Genomic DNA, 13,204 nt, shown 5'->3' on the forward strand with positions numbered 1-13,204 from the left:
CAAACCTTGAATATTTATAAGAATTTGTACCTAATGCTATGTGGGTTAATTTAATCCTAAATAAAGTATATCGCTTATGGGGAGAGAGAGCCTTTAAAAATAGAAACATTCTCTCCTTATTTCTTCCTTCCCATTTTTACTTCCATTAAGGGTTGCAGATGACCTTAAGATTGATCCATCCTTTCTCTAACTTTCATTCAGGATCAGAATTCTAGAAGTTAGTCAGTTTGGGAAAAAGTCCAAGGTAGAGTTGGAGAGTGGCCTTCGAGAATTCTTGTCATTTCCTCTGTTCCTAAGGGATTGCTGGTATTCCTTCTTGTCTAAATCCCTAAGAACTTTTCCTGGCTCCATATAGAACTTTTTACCATCAACTATGACCAAGTCTTTCTTTTGTGCTTCCTCAAATTCACCGCCATATACTGCAGCACCCTCTTCATTCATTGTTTTTAGAACAGACTCTGAAAATTGTGCTGCATATTTATTATGTGTTATTTCCAATATTTGATTCTGTGCTTTGTCCAGATCGCTAGCTTTATGACCTTCCTTCTGCTCATCTGCTGTAATATCAGGAACATTCTTCTGTTCCACAATTTGAGTCTTTGCAAATTCCCCTAAAGTAAAATGAGCTTTGTTTTGATCATCAAAGTCTTTCATCCATGTTCTCTGCTGATCATTCAGGTCTTTTCTCTGTCTTTCTTCCAGCTCCTTAAGCATCATCTCAGCCTTGTGCTGTTCTGCTAAAGCTATTTTCTGAACTCGCTCTTGTTCTTCCAAAACTTCCCTTTGAATCTTGGCCAATTCATTTATAGCATGATGAGCTCTTACTTGTTCATATATAGCTCTCCTTTTTGCTTCTTCTTGATCTTCCAGGGCTTTTCTTCGTGATTCTTCTAGTTCAATAAACATTTTCTTAGTTCTCTGCTGTTCTTCAAAGGCCAACCTCTGTGCTATCTGTTGTTCCTCTATAGCTTTAGCATGTGCTATCTCCAGCTTTTTCATAACCAGATGTATTGTCCTTTTTTCTTCTAATGCCCTCTGCTGTGTTCTTTCATTTTCCTCCATGGCCAACTTTTGAGCTATTGCCAAGTCCTCTAGAGCTTTCTTTTGAGCAACCTGTAATTCTTCTAGAGACTTCTGCACATTTGCTCTTTCTTCCTTGGCTTTTCTTTCAGCCCTCTCTTGTTCTTCTTGAAATTTTCTCTGAGTTCTTATAAGTTCTTCCAGGGCAGCTTCAGCCAAATGCTTTTCTTCTTGAGATTTTTTTTGTACTTTTTCTTCTTTCTCCAGTATTTGTTTATGAGTTCTTTCCAGAGCCTCCAAAGCTATCTGAGCATTCTCCTTTTCTTCCAGAGCCTTCTTCCGTGCAAGCTCTAGTTCTTCTAAAGTATTCTGTGACTTTCCTGTTTCTCCCATTGTTTCTCCCATTGTTTCTCCCATGGTCCTTCCCTGCTCATTACGGATGCTTCTCTCTGCCCATGGCAGTTTTTTCAGAGCAGCTTCAGCCATTGTCTTTTCTTCCTCATTTTTTTGTTGTATTTGTTCCAGTTCCATCTGGGCTTTCTTCTGCTCATCCAAGGTCTGCTTATGAGCTTTTTCTAGAGCATCCAAAGCTTTCTGAGCATTTTCCTCTTTCTCCAAAGCCGCTGCCTGAGCAATCTCCAATTCTTTTAGTTTCAGATGAATTATTTCTTTTTCTCTGGTTGCTTTTTGCTGAGCTTTTTCCTGTTTTTCTTGGAATTGTCTTTGAGCTTTTGAGAGTTCTTCCAGGGCTGCTGCAGCCATTTTTTTTTCATCTTGACACTTTTGCTGCACTTTCATTTGTTTCTCTAGGGTCTGAGTGTGAGCTCTTTCTAAATTATCCAGAGTCTTCTTAGCATTTTCTTCTTTTTCCAAGGCCTCTTTTTGAGCTATTTTTATTATTTCTAGCTCTTTTTGTGCCTTCTCTAATTCTTTCATTACTTGAATCTTAGATATTTCTTGCTCTTCTTGGAATTTTTTCTTAGTCTCTAAGAGTTCTTCCAAGGCTGCCTCACACATCTTCTTTTCTTCTTGACACTTCTTTCGTGCTTGTTCCAATTCTTCTATAGCAGCTACCTGAACTTTATTCTGCTCCTCTAGGATTTCTTTATGAGCCCTTTCCAAAGCCTTCTGAGCTTTTTCCTCTTCTTCCTGAGTTTTTTTCTGAGCAATTTCTAATTCTTCTATAGTCTTCTGAGTCCTCTCATTTTCTTTTATCGTTTTCTTCTTAACCTTTTCCTGTTCTTCATGGAATGTTTTCTGGGTTCTTAACAGTTCTTGCAGAGCAGCTTCAGCCATCCTTTTTTCCTCTTGAATTTTCTTTAGTGCTTTCTTCTGTTCTTCCAGTGCCTGCTTATGAGCTCTTTCAAGAACATCCCGAGTTCTTTGAGCTTTCTCCTGTTCTTTCAGGGCCTTCTTCCGGGTATTCTCTAATTCTTCTAACTCTTTCTGTGCTCTCTCTCTCTCTTTAATTGCTTTCTGTTCTGCTGAATGCTGCTCTTCCTGGATCTTTTTCTGAGCTCTTGATAATTCTTCCAAAGCAGCCTCGGCCATCTTTCTTTCTTCCTGAGATTTCCTTTGAGCAATTTTTTGTTCCTCTAATGCCTGCTTATGAGTTCTTTCCAGACTATCCAATGCATTTTGAGCTCTTTTCTGTTCTTCCAGACTCTCCTTTTTAGCTGTCAATATATTTTCTAAGGCCTTCTTCTGAGCAATGTCTAATTCTTTTAGCAATGTCTTAGCTTTTTCTCTTTCTTCTGTTGCCTTTCTTTCAGCTGTTTCTTGTTCCTTTTGTACTTGTTTCAAGAGATTTTCTAGGGCTGCTTCAGCCATTTTTTTTTCTTCCTGAGATTTTTTCTGTGCTTGTTCCTGTTCCACCATGACAGCCAAATGAGCCTTCTTCTGTTCCTCTACCTGTTTATGGGCAATTTCTAGAGCCTGCTGAGAACTCTGGGCCTTCTCCTGTTCCTCCTGAGCTCTCTTCTGGACTTCCTCTAATTTCTGAATATTTCTTTGAAGTCTCTCTCTTTCTTCTATGGCTGTCTTTTCTGCTTTCTCCTGTTCCTCTTGGAAAGTTTTCTGGGTCCTTAGGAGTTCTTGTAGTCTTTCCTCAGCCATTTCCTTTTCTTCTTGTGATTTTTTCCATGCTTGCTCTTGTACTTGAATAGCTAACTGAGCTTTATTCTGTTCATTCAGAGCACATTTATGGGCTCTTTCTGCAGCCTCCCATACTTTCTGAGCCCTTTCCTGTTCCTCCTGAGCTATTTTCTGAGCTATTTTTATCTCTGCTAGGGCAATTTGAGTTATTTCTCTTTCTTCCATTATTTTTTTCTCAACCGCTTTCTTCTCTTCTTGGAACCTCATCTGAGTTTTTAGAAGTTCATCCAAGGTCACTTCAGCTATCTTCTTTTCTTCCTGAATTTTTTTCCGTATTTGTTCTTGTTCTTCTATTATTGCTATCTGAGTTCTTCTTTGATCTTCCAGGGCCATTTTATGACATCTTTCTATAGCTGCTAGAGCACTCTGAGCTTTTTCCTGTTCCTCGAGTGCTTTCTTTTGAGCAATTGCTAATTCTTTGAGACCCTTCTGTATATTCTCTTTTTCTTCCATAATTTTTTTTCCAGCATTTTCCTGCTCTTCTTGAAGTTTTTTTTGAGCTCTTAAAACATTTTCCAAAGCAGCTTCGGCCATCATTTTATCTTCTTGAGATTTCTTCCGTGCTTGGTCCTGTTCATCGAGGGCAACCATTTTAGCTTTCATCTGATCTTCCAGGCTTTTTTTCTTAGCTTTTTCAAGAGCTTCCAGAGCTTTTTGAGCTTTTGTCTGTTCCTCGATGGCTTTCTTCTGTTCAATCTGCAATTCTTCTAGGGCCTTTTGAATTCTTTGTCTTTCATCCATGTTTTTTTCCTCAGCTCTTTTCTGTTCTGCTTGCACTTTTCTCTGAAAGTTTGACAGTTTTTCCAAAGCTGCCTCAGCCATCTTCTTTTCTTCTTCAGATTTTTTCCGTGTTTGCTCAAATTCTTCAATGGCAGACACCTGAGTTTTCTTCTGTTCCTCTAAGACCTTCTTCTGAGCAATTTCTAACTCTTTGAGAGCCTTTTCTGCTCTCTCTTTTTCTTTTAGGGCTTTTTTCTCAGCCTTTTCCTGCTCTTCTTGGACTTTTTTTTGGTATTGTAACAGTTTTTCTAGGGCTGCCTCTGCTTTTATCTTTTCTTCTTGAGATATTTCAAATGCTTGCTCCTGCTCTTCCAATGCAGCCATATGAGCTTTTTTTTGTTCTGCTAAAGCCTGTTTATGAGTTCTTTCTACTGCTTCCAGGGCATTTTGAGCTCTTATCTGTTCCTCTCGAGCCTTTTTCTGAACAATCTCTAGTTCTTCTAGGGTCTTCTGAGTTTTCTCTCTTTCTTCCATTGCATTCTTTTCAGCCTGTTTATGCTTCTCTTGCATTTTCATCTCAGCTTGTACAAGTTTTTCTAAAACTGCTTCAGCGCTTTTCTTTTCTTCTTCAGCTTCTTTCCGTGCCTGTTCACATTCTTCAATAGCAGCCCTCTGAGCTTTCTTCTGTTCTTCCAGTGCCTGTTGATGAGCTTTTTCTACATCTTCCAAAGCTTTCTGAGCTCTTGTTTGTTCTTCAAGAGCTTGTTTCTGAGCAATTTCTACTTCTCTGAGTGCCTTCTGAGCTATCTGTTTTTCTTGTGTTGCTTTTTTTTCAGCCATATCCTGCTCTTTTTGAAATTGTTTCTGTGTCCTTAAAAACTCTTCCAGAGCTGCCTCCATCATTTTCTTTTCTTCTTGCATTTTTCTCCATTCTTTCTCCAGTTCCTCCATGGCTTCCAGATGAGCCTTCTTCTGCTCCTCCACAGCCTGTTGATGAGCTATTTTTGCTGCTTCCAGGGACTGCTGACTTTGATTCTTTTTCTCAATGGCTTTCTTTTGAAGAATTTGTAATTCTTCTAGGGCCTTCTGAACTTTATCTCTTTCTTCCATTGCATTCTTCTCAGCTTCTTTTTGTTCCTCTTGCATTTTTATCTCAGCTTGTGCAAGTTTTTCTAAAGCTGCCTCAGCTCTCTTCTTTTCTTCTTCAGCATTTTTCCGTGCCTGATCATATTCTTCAATGGCAACCATCTGAGCTTTCTTCTGATCTTCTAGTGACTGTTGATGAGCTTTTTCTACATTTTCCAAAGCTCTCTGAACTCTTATTTGTTCTTCAAGAGCTTGTTTTTGAGCAATCTCTAACTCTCTGAGGGTCTTTTGAGCTATCTTTTTTTCTTGTATTGCTTTCTCTTCAGCCATTTCCTGCTCTTTTTGGAAGTGCTGCTGTGTCCTTAAAAGCTCTTCCAGAGCTGCCTCCATCCTTTCCTTTTCTTCTTGCATTTTTTTGCATCCTTGCTCCTGTTCTTCCATGGCTGCCAGATGAGCCTTCTTCTGCTCCTCCATAGCCTGTTGATGAGCTATTTCTACTTCTTTCAGAGACTCCTGAGCTTGTTTCTGTTCCTCAAGGGCTTTTTTTTTAATAGTTTGTAATTCTTCTAAGTTCTTCTGAGCTTTCTCTCTCTCTTCCATTGCCTTTTTTTCAGCTTTTTGCTGTTCTTCTTGAAACTTCCTTTGACTTTTGAAAACTTCTTCTAGGGCAGCTTCAGCCATCTTCTTTTCTTCTTCAGACCTTTTCCTCAGTTTTTCTTGTTCTTCTATGGCAGCCATCTGAGCTTTCTTCTGTTCCTCCAGTGCCTGTTTATGAGCTTTTTCCACAGCTTCCAGAGCTTCTGCTGCTCTTTCCTGTTCCTCCATAGCCTTTTTTTGAGCAAATTCATATTTTTTTAAGGCTTCCTGAGCATTTCTTTCAGAGGCTTTCTCTTCCTGCTGTTCTTGAATCTGTCTTTGAATCTTTGATAGTTTTTCTAAGGCTTCCTCAGCCATCTTCTTTTCTTCTTCAGATTTTTTCCTGATTTTTTCTTGTTCTTGTATCATAGCCATTTGGGCTTTCTTTTGTTCTTCCAACACTTTTTTATGAGCTCTTTCTACATCTTCCAAAGCTTTCTGAGCTTTTTCCTGTTCTTCCAGTGCTTTCTTATGAGCAATTTCTAATTCTTTAAGGTTTTTGTGAGCTAACTGTCTTTCTTCTGCTGCTTTGTTTTCAGCCCGCTGTCTCTCTTCTTGTATTGTCTTCTGAGTCCTGACAAGCTCTTCCTGGGCCAGCAAAATCATTTTCTTTTCTTCTTGAATTCTTTTCCATTCTTGTTCCTGTTCTTCTATGGCAGTCCTCTTAGCTTTGTTCAGCTCCTCTAAAGCCCGTTTGCGCATTTCTTCTACAACTTCCAAAGCATTCTGAGTTCTTTTCTCTTTTTCTAGGACTTCCTTTTGCATCACTTCTACTTCTTTTAGGGTCTTTTGTATAGCTTCTCTTTCTTCCTTTGCTTTCATCTGAGCATTCACCTGCTCTTCTTGGGTCTTCTTCTGATTCCTGAAAAGCTCTTCTAGGGCTACTTCAGTCATCTTCTTTTCTTCCTGAATTGTTTTCCTTATTTGTTCCTGTTCTTCCATCACTACTCTCTGAGCTTCCTTCTGTTCTTCCAGAGCTTTTACATGAGTCCTTTCTAAAGTTTCCACAGCATTCTGAACTCTTTCCTGTTCCTCGAGACATTTCTTTTTAGCAATTTCCAATTCATTGAGGGCCTTTTGTATGCTCTCTCTTTCTTTCATGGTTTTTTTTCCAGCATCTTCTCGCTCTTCTTGGATCTTTTTTTGAGTCCTGAAAAGTTCTTCCAGGGCTACCTCAGCCATCTTCCTTTCTTCCTGAATTTTTTTCCTTATTTGTTCTGGTCTTTCCATCAATGCTGCCTGAACACCTTTTTGCTCTTTCAGAATCTTTGTGTGAGCATTTTCTATAATTTCCAGAGTGCCTTGGTTACTTTCTTGTTCCTTCAGAAAGTTCTTTTGCACATTTTCAACTTTTTCAAGGGCCTTTGATATTTTCACACTTTCTTCAATGCTGTTTCTCTGACCTCTTCTCTGTTCTTTTTGGATTTTTCTGTGAGCCATGGAAATTTCTTCCAGATCAGCTTCAGACGTATTTTCAGGATTTGCCCCTCTTGTTTGTTCTTGTATTTCCATTAATGCTATATTTTGTTCTGACACTGCCGTTTTTGCTATTTCTACCACTTCCAGAACATTCTGATCAATGTCTTGTTCTTCCAGAAATTTATTTTGAGCAATGTCTAATTCTTTGAGGGTCTTCCATATGTTCTGTCTTTCCTGTTCCTTTATAGTTCTCCTCTGAAGAATCTCTGATTCTTCTAAAGTGTTTTGTGCACTCTGACTTTCTTCCATTACATTTTTCTCAGACCTTTTTTGCTTTTCTTGTTCCTTTATCTGAGACACAGAAATGTTTCCCAGAGCTTCTTCCACCAAGTCCTTTTCTTCTTCAGATATTTTCTTTTTATCTTCTAAGACTTCTTTATGACCAATTTCTAAGTTTTCCAGAGCTAATTCTTCTGGGGATTTATCAGTTCTTTCTCTTTCTTCTTTTGCTGCCTTCTGATTCTTTCCCTGTTCTTGGACTTTTTTCTGAACTGCCAAGAAGTGTTCCTCATCTACCTCTTCCATCAAACTTTCTTTTAGAATATTTTCCTGTCCTTTCTTCTGTTGGCCTAATGCCCACATATGAGATTTTTGTAAAGCTTCTAGAGCTTTTTGAGCTCTTGCTTGTTCTTCTAAGGCTACTTTTTTAGCAATATCCAATTCTTCTATGGCTTTCTGACTTCTCTCTCTCTCTTTTACTGCTTTCTTTTCTGAACTTTCCTGTCCTTCCTGAAATTCTTTTTGCATCTTTAAAAGTCGTTTCATGGTGACTTCAGCCATCTTTTTTTCTTCTAGGTAATTTTCTTTTGCTTGCTGTTGTTCTTCCACAGCAGCCATTTGAATCTTTCTTTGTTCCTCTAAAACCTGTTTGTGGGCTCTTTCTACAGCTTCCAGAGTTTTCTGAGCTTTTTCTTGATCTTCCAAAGCCTTTTTCTGAGCAATCTCTAATTCTTCTAAAGCTCTTTGTGCTTTCTCACTTTCTTCTTTTGCTTGCCTCTCAGCTCTTTCCTGCTGTTTTTGAACCTTTCTTTGAGCTTCTGCAAGTTTTTCTAAAGCTGCCTCAGCCATCCTTTTTTGTTCCTGTGACTTTCTTTGAGCATATTCCTGTTCTTCCATTGCAGCTATAAGGACTTTTTTTTGTTCCTCCAGAGCCTTTTTATGTGCTCTTTCCAGAGCATCCAGGGCCTCCTGTGCTCTTTCCTGTTCTTCAAGAGCTTGCTGCTGAACTCTCTCTTGTTCTTCCAGGGCTTTCTTTGTGGCTTTTTCAAGCTCATCTAAAGCCTGTTGTTGAGCTCTGGACAGTTCCCTCAAGGTTGCCTTCTGTATTTTTTCTTGTTCTTCCAGGATTATTTTAAAAGCTTGTTCTTGTTCACAGAGTGCCTTTTGCTGTGATTTTTCCTGCTCATCTAATAAACTCTGCAAAGTACTTTCTTCTTCATCAATTTCTTCTTGATAACTTCTGAGCTTTTCATCCAATTCATGTTGAAGAGCTTTTAGTTGTTCCTCCAACTCATTTTGATGGACTTGGAGTTTCATTTCTTTCTGTTTAAGGTTCACTTGTTCTTTCAGTAAATTATCTTGGAATTTTTCTTCTTGTTGTTGTTCCTCTTCTTCCTCTTCTTCTATTTCTTCTTCCTCTTTCTCAAAATAGTTATCTTGTTTCATTATGCTTTCCTGAAAGCATCTCCCTTTATTGTCTTGGGCCATACTCTTCTGTTTTGTCAGAACTATTTGCCTTGCTCTTTGTTGTTCTTTGATGTTTCCCCCCCAATTTTCTCTCCATTCCTCCACAATGTCATTGTCATTTCTTCCTAGTTCTGCAGATGTCATTTGAGATCTTTCTTGCTTCTTATAGGTTTCTTGAAGTTCACTCAAAGGAGCCTTATTCTTCTTTTCATCAACTTTCTCTTCCTGCTTTCTCCTGAGCCTGGCGATTTTCTGGGCCTTTGGTTGTACCTCTTTTAGCAAAGCATAGGATTCTTCATCGTAATCTAATTGACAAGCCAAAGCAAGGTCTTTAGCTGCCTTTTGCCAGTAACCAAGTATTTGCAGTGCTTTTCCTCGCCACTTGTAAGGCTGGGCTGAGTCAGGATTTATTTGTATGGCTTTATCACAGTCCCTAATTGCAGCAGTTGGTTTTTGTAGCTTCAAATAGACCCTGGCTCGGTTTGCATATAAGATAGTAAGATGTGGATTGAGCTTAATAGCTTCTGTGAACAAATCTAAAGCTTTAAAAAGTTCTCCTTTATTGACTGCATCAAAAGCTTCCCTCTTCTTTTCATTAGCTAGTTTTCGCATTTCATCAGTTACTTTCAAGTTTTCATTTCCCATCTCCTGAGGAAGATCTTCATCTGACTCAATAACCTCTTCTGTATCAATTTCCAATTCACTGTCTTCACTTTCTGATTCAGTTTCATATTTTTGCTTCCTCTTATGTCCTTTCTGAGCTCTTCTTTCATGCAATTCAATGTGCTCTTGTTTTTCATAATCCATAAACTGATCTTGTTCTTGTACTGCAGACATGGGATAATTTTCATTTTGATTTTCTGAACAATAAAGAGGGAATAATTTATAGTTTTGGGAATTATGCAGAATTGTCTTTTCCTCAGAAATGTGAAATGTTCTTGGGTCCAGTTCTTGTCTGCAAGACTCATGAATAACCGATTTCTCTTGGGGACTATTTCCTTGTATTTTCCCAGAAGCTTCTTTCATTTTGCTCATCTTCTCTTTAAATTCTCCCTGGTTACTTTCCTCTGGCTTTTCCCACCATTTCATAATTTTCTCATCTTTTGTTTGTATTTCTTTCATCTTGGCATAAGTACCTTCATCATAATCTAGTTGACAGGACACAGAGAAATCTTTAGTAGCCTCCTGCCAATAACCCAACATGCAAAATGCCTCTCCACGGTACTTGTATGGTAAGGCCATGTTAGGATTTAATTTTATGGCACTGTTACAATCCTTTACAGCAGCAATTGGCATATGAAGTTTCAGAAAAGCACTGGCTCGGCAAACATACAAGTTAGTAAAATGGGGGTTTAGTTTGATGGCTTTGGTGAATAATTCAGCTGCTTTTTGATATTCACCTTTCTCCATTGCATCCAAAGCTGCTTTCTTGTTTTCATTGGTCTGCTTCCATTTCTCATCTGTCTCCACATTTTCGTCTATTATTTCTTGGGAGCCTTTATTATGGTCTAGCTTCATTTTTTCTTCTTTATTCCTTACTACTTTATTCTCCAGTTCTATGCTAATACCTTCTTCTGTCTGGTCTTGTTTTTGATTCTCTAAAATTAACTGTGCTTTCTTAATCTTCTCCAGTATCTGAGATTCCTTATATGTAAGGATGCACTTTGCTTGCCTTTCAGAAATTCTTTGAAATCCTGATTTTAATTGCTTTAGTGCTAAATCGGCCTCTTTGTCATATTCTAACTTAGAAGCTAAAGCAAAATCACAGGCTGCTTTTTTTAAACAGCCTAATTCCTTGAATGCTTTTCCTCTCAATTTTAATGATTCTGATGATTTGGGATTCAGTTCAATGGCCATGTTGCAGTCTTTAATAGCAGCATTTGGTTTTTGCAGTTGCAAATAGACATTGGCACGGTTGATGTAAGAACTGGAAATATTTGGGTTAAACTCAATAGCTTCAGAGAACAGATCAATTGCTTTCTGAAGTTCAACTTTAGCTAGGGCTTCTGAAGCCTTTTTACTCTTTTCATTGATTTGATTCCTTACCTCATCAGATATATAAAGGTTTTCGTATTCTATTTCTTGGCTATTATTCTGCAATTGTTCTATGTTTTCCTCATTATAATTCTCCAAATTGTTCTCATTCCATGCATCTTCCTGAAGCTCACTGTCTCTCTCTTCTATACAGATGTCATCTGCAGTAGGTGACAAGGAACTGACTACAGTTTCGAATGATTCCCGGAGGAAAAGACGATCTTCAGAATTTGTAAAGTTGAGATCAGACCTGAACCTTGGAAGATTACTTGATCCCATGATGAGGAAAAATGTTGATGTAGCTGGATCTTAAAGGGAAGGAAGAATTTTAAAAAAATGATCTAAGAGAGGATTTAATCCTTATTCTAATGAATGATCTTATGAAAAATGGCCTTCATTCCTCTCTGCCATGGTCCTACTTCTATACTACCATTACTACTTAGTGAAGTAAAACTTAGTGTTAGATTCAACAACAAAGAAAGTTTTGTGATGTCATCAATCATGTCATCACTGGAATCCTCAAGTATTGTGTTTTTAAGAATTTCAACAGAAGCATCTTATCTCTTTTATTGATTGTTCTTGAATGAGGTTAATGGTAACATATGTAATGGGGCGGGGACTTATTTTTTAAATGCACAAAAATGCTTCTAAATTACTTTATTATATGAAAAATAGCAATGTACTGGTTTACTGAAATGACTTTCCAACATTTTAAATTAAAAATTATGAACTATCATGATTTCAGATGTCATTCAGACTTCAAAATTGGTATGTCATATTATGGCAGATTGACTCAAGGTGCCAAAATAAAATGCTATATGTGGCATGGATATAGCTAAAAACTTTTCTTTTAACATCAGCCTTAAATTATTAGACTTGCACACCTAACTAGCTAAAAATGAAGCTGGGTTAAAGAAACCCTTTCTGAATGGTCAATGACCCAGAGCCAAGATGATCATACAGCTTCATTTCCAGCTGATTTATGCACAAGAAATATAAAGGGACAAGATGTTATAGAACTGAATAAAGGCAATCTGATCTTGTACAGATCAGGGGTGAAATTAAATATTTTTTCCTACCGACTCTGTGGGCTTGGCTGTGGGCGTGGCTTGGTATACTTGGTATAATAGTAATAGCAACCTGGGGTGATTTTTTACTGATTCAAATCGACTCTACCACCTCTCCTAAGGTGGGCCAAGGTGGTTGAATTTCACCCTGCAGAGGTGGTATTCAGCAGGTTCTGACCAGCTCTAGAGAACTGGTAGAGGAAATTTTGAGTAGTTCGGAAAACCTGCAAATACCACCTCTGACTGGAGATTTTAACAGTATCCTTCCCCTGCCACGCCCACCAAGCCATGCCCACAGAACCGGTAGTAAAAAAAATTGAATCCCACCACTGCACCCCGGTATAGATGATGAATTCCAATATAGGTATCATTACCAGTAATATGAAGTATTTAAACTGTACATCAGAAATTTGAAATGGTGCCCATGTAAAGTGTTTTTGGGGACATTTTTTGTGGGACAGTTTTAGATCTTTATTTAGGTCTTATGTATTTTTTAAATATATTTAATCATCAGCCTAGATCCTTTTAACACCTGCATTGAGGGTTTCAATGATTTAGGCCAATGAACCACTGAATTGCCCCATTCCCCACTGAACTGATAAGAATTCTGCAGTTCTTTCTAGAACAGTATAATTGTGTTCCCTTCCTTACCAACACCACCCTGGCCCCTCTTAATGGGTGTACCAGATGGATGTTGTCACACATGAAGGAAACGAGGGGAGAGGATATAAAATGTCAGCCAGTGAAAACTACATGCTTCCAAATCCCAACTAAATTGGGATTGGTAAACTGATTGATTCTTGCTGTCCCAACCTAGGGGTGAAAGCCATCAATTGGAGACATTGGTAAAGGCCGTTTAGACAGAATAACCAACCATTATTATTGCCCAAACTGAGAATGATTTGGTCTTTTATTTCTTTGTTAAACCTGTTTCAATTTTTGTTGATTTTAATGCAGGAGGGAAATCGTTTTATGACTGCTATGCAGAAAAACCCGTCATCCATGACTGCAGACAAAAACGACAACCCTCAGAATCATCTGCATTTCTGAAAGCCATTTTTAAATAGGTGAAGGTAAATGCCTATAATTCAGTATTTTGTGTTTCCTTTGGGTATACTTATTTTGTTAGGGTGTGATGAGTGATTTTCCATATGTATGTTTCTTTAATATTAACAATTTATGTTTCTGCAAAATAGACACTGCAGGGGTTTGGGGTAGAAATACATGATTTGACTTTTAATATTTAGCTATCACCAATTACTTGATCTCTGAACCTCATTAATTTCATAGATAAGCTTTGAGTCACATTAGTTGACTTCTGT

General features: G+C 38.0%; 1 protein-coding gene across 1 annotated transcript; it reads right to left on the reverse strand.

Annotated features, from left to right (window-relative positions):
* Positions 1-222: 222 nt before the first annotated feature.
* On the reverse strand, positions 223-11,094 carry LOC113422089 (uncharacterized). Its single transcript, XM_026682808.1, has 7 exons — positions 7,626-11,094; positions 6,657-6,806; positions 6,019-6,080; positions 4,987-5,745; positions 4,054-4,164; positions 2,347-3,870; positions 223-1,281 (listed from the first exon to the last, which is right to left on the reverse strand). Exons 1-7 carry the CDS (start codon positions 11,092-11,094, stop codon positions 223-225), a joined length of 7,134 nt encoding a protein of 2,377 aa, XP_026538593.1.
* Positions 11,095-13,204: the final 2,110 nt, after the last annotated feature.

Source organism: Notechis scutatus, chromosome Z (assembly GCF_049901735.1).
Source record: "Notechis scutatus isolate UNSWTSFEM ecotype Mainland chromosome Z, rNotScu1.2, whole genome shotgun sequence".
Lineage (NCBI taxonomy): Eukaryota > Metazoa > Chordata > Lepidosauria > Squamata > Elapidae > Notechis > Notechis scutatus.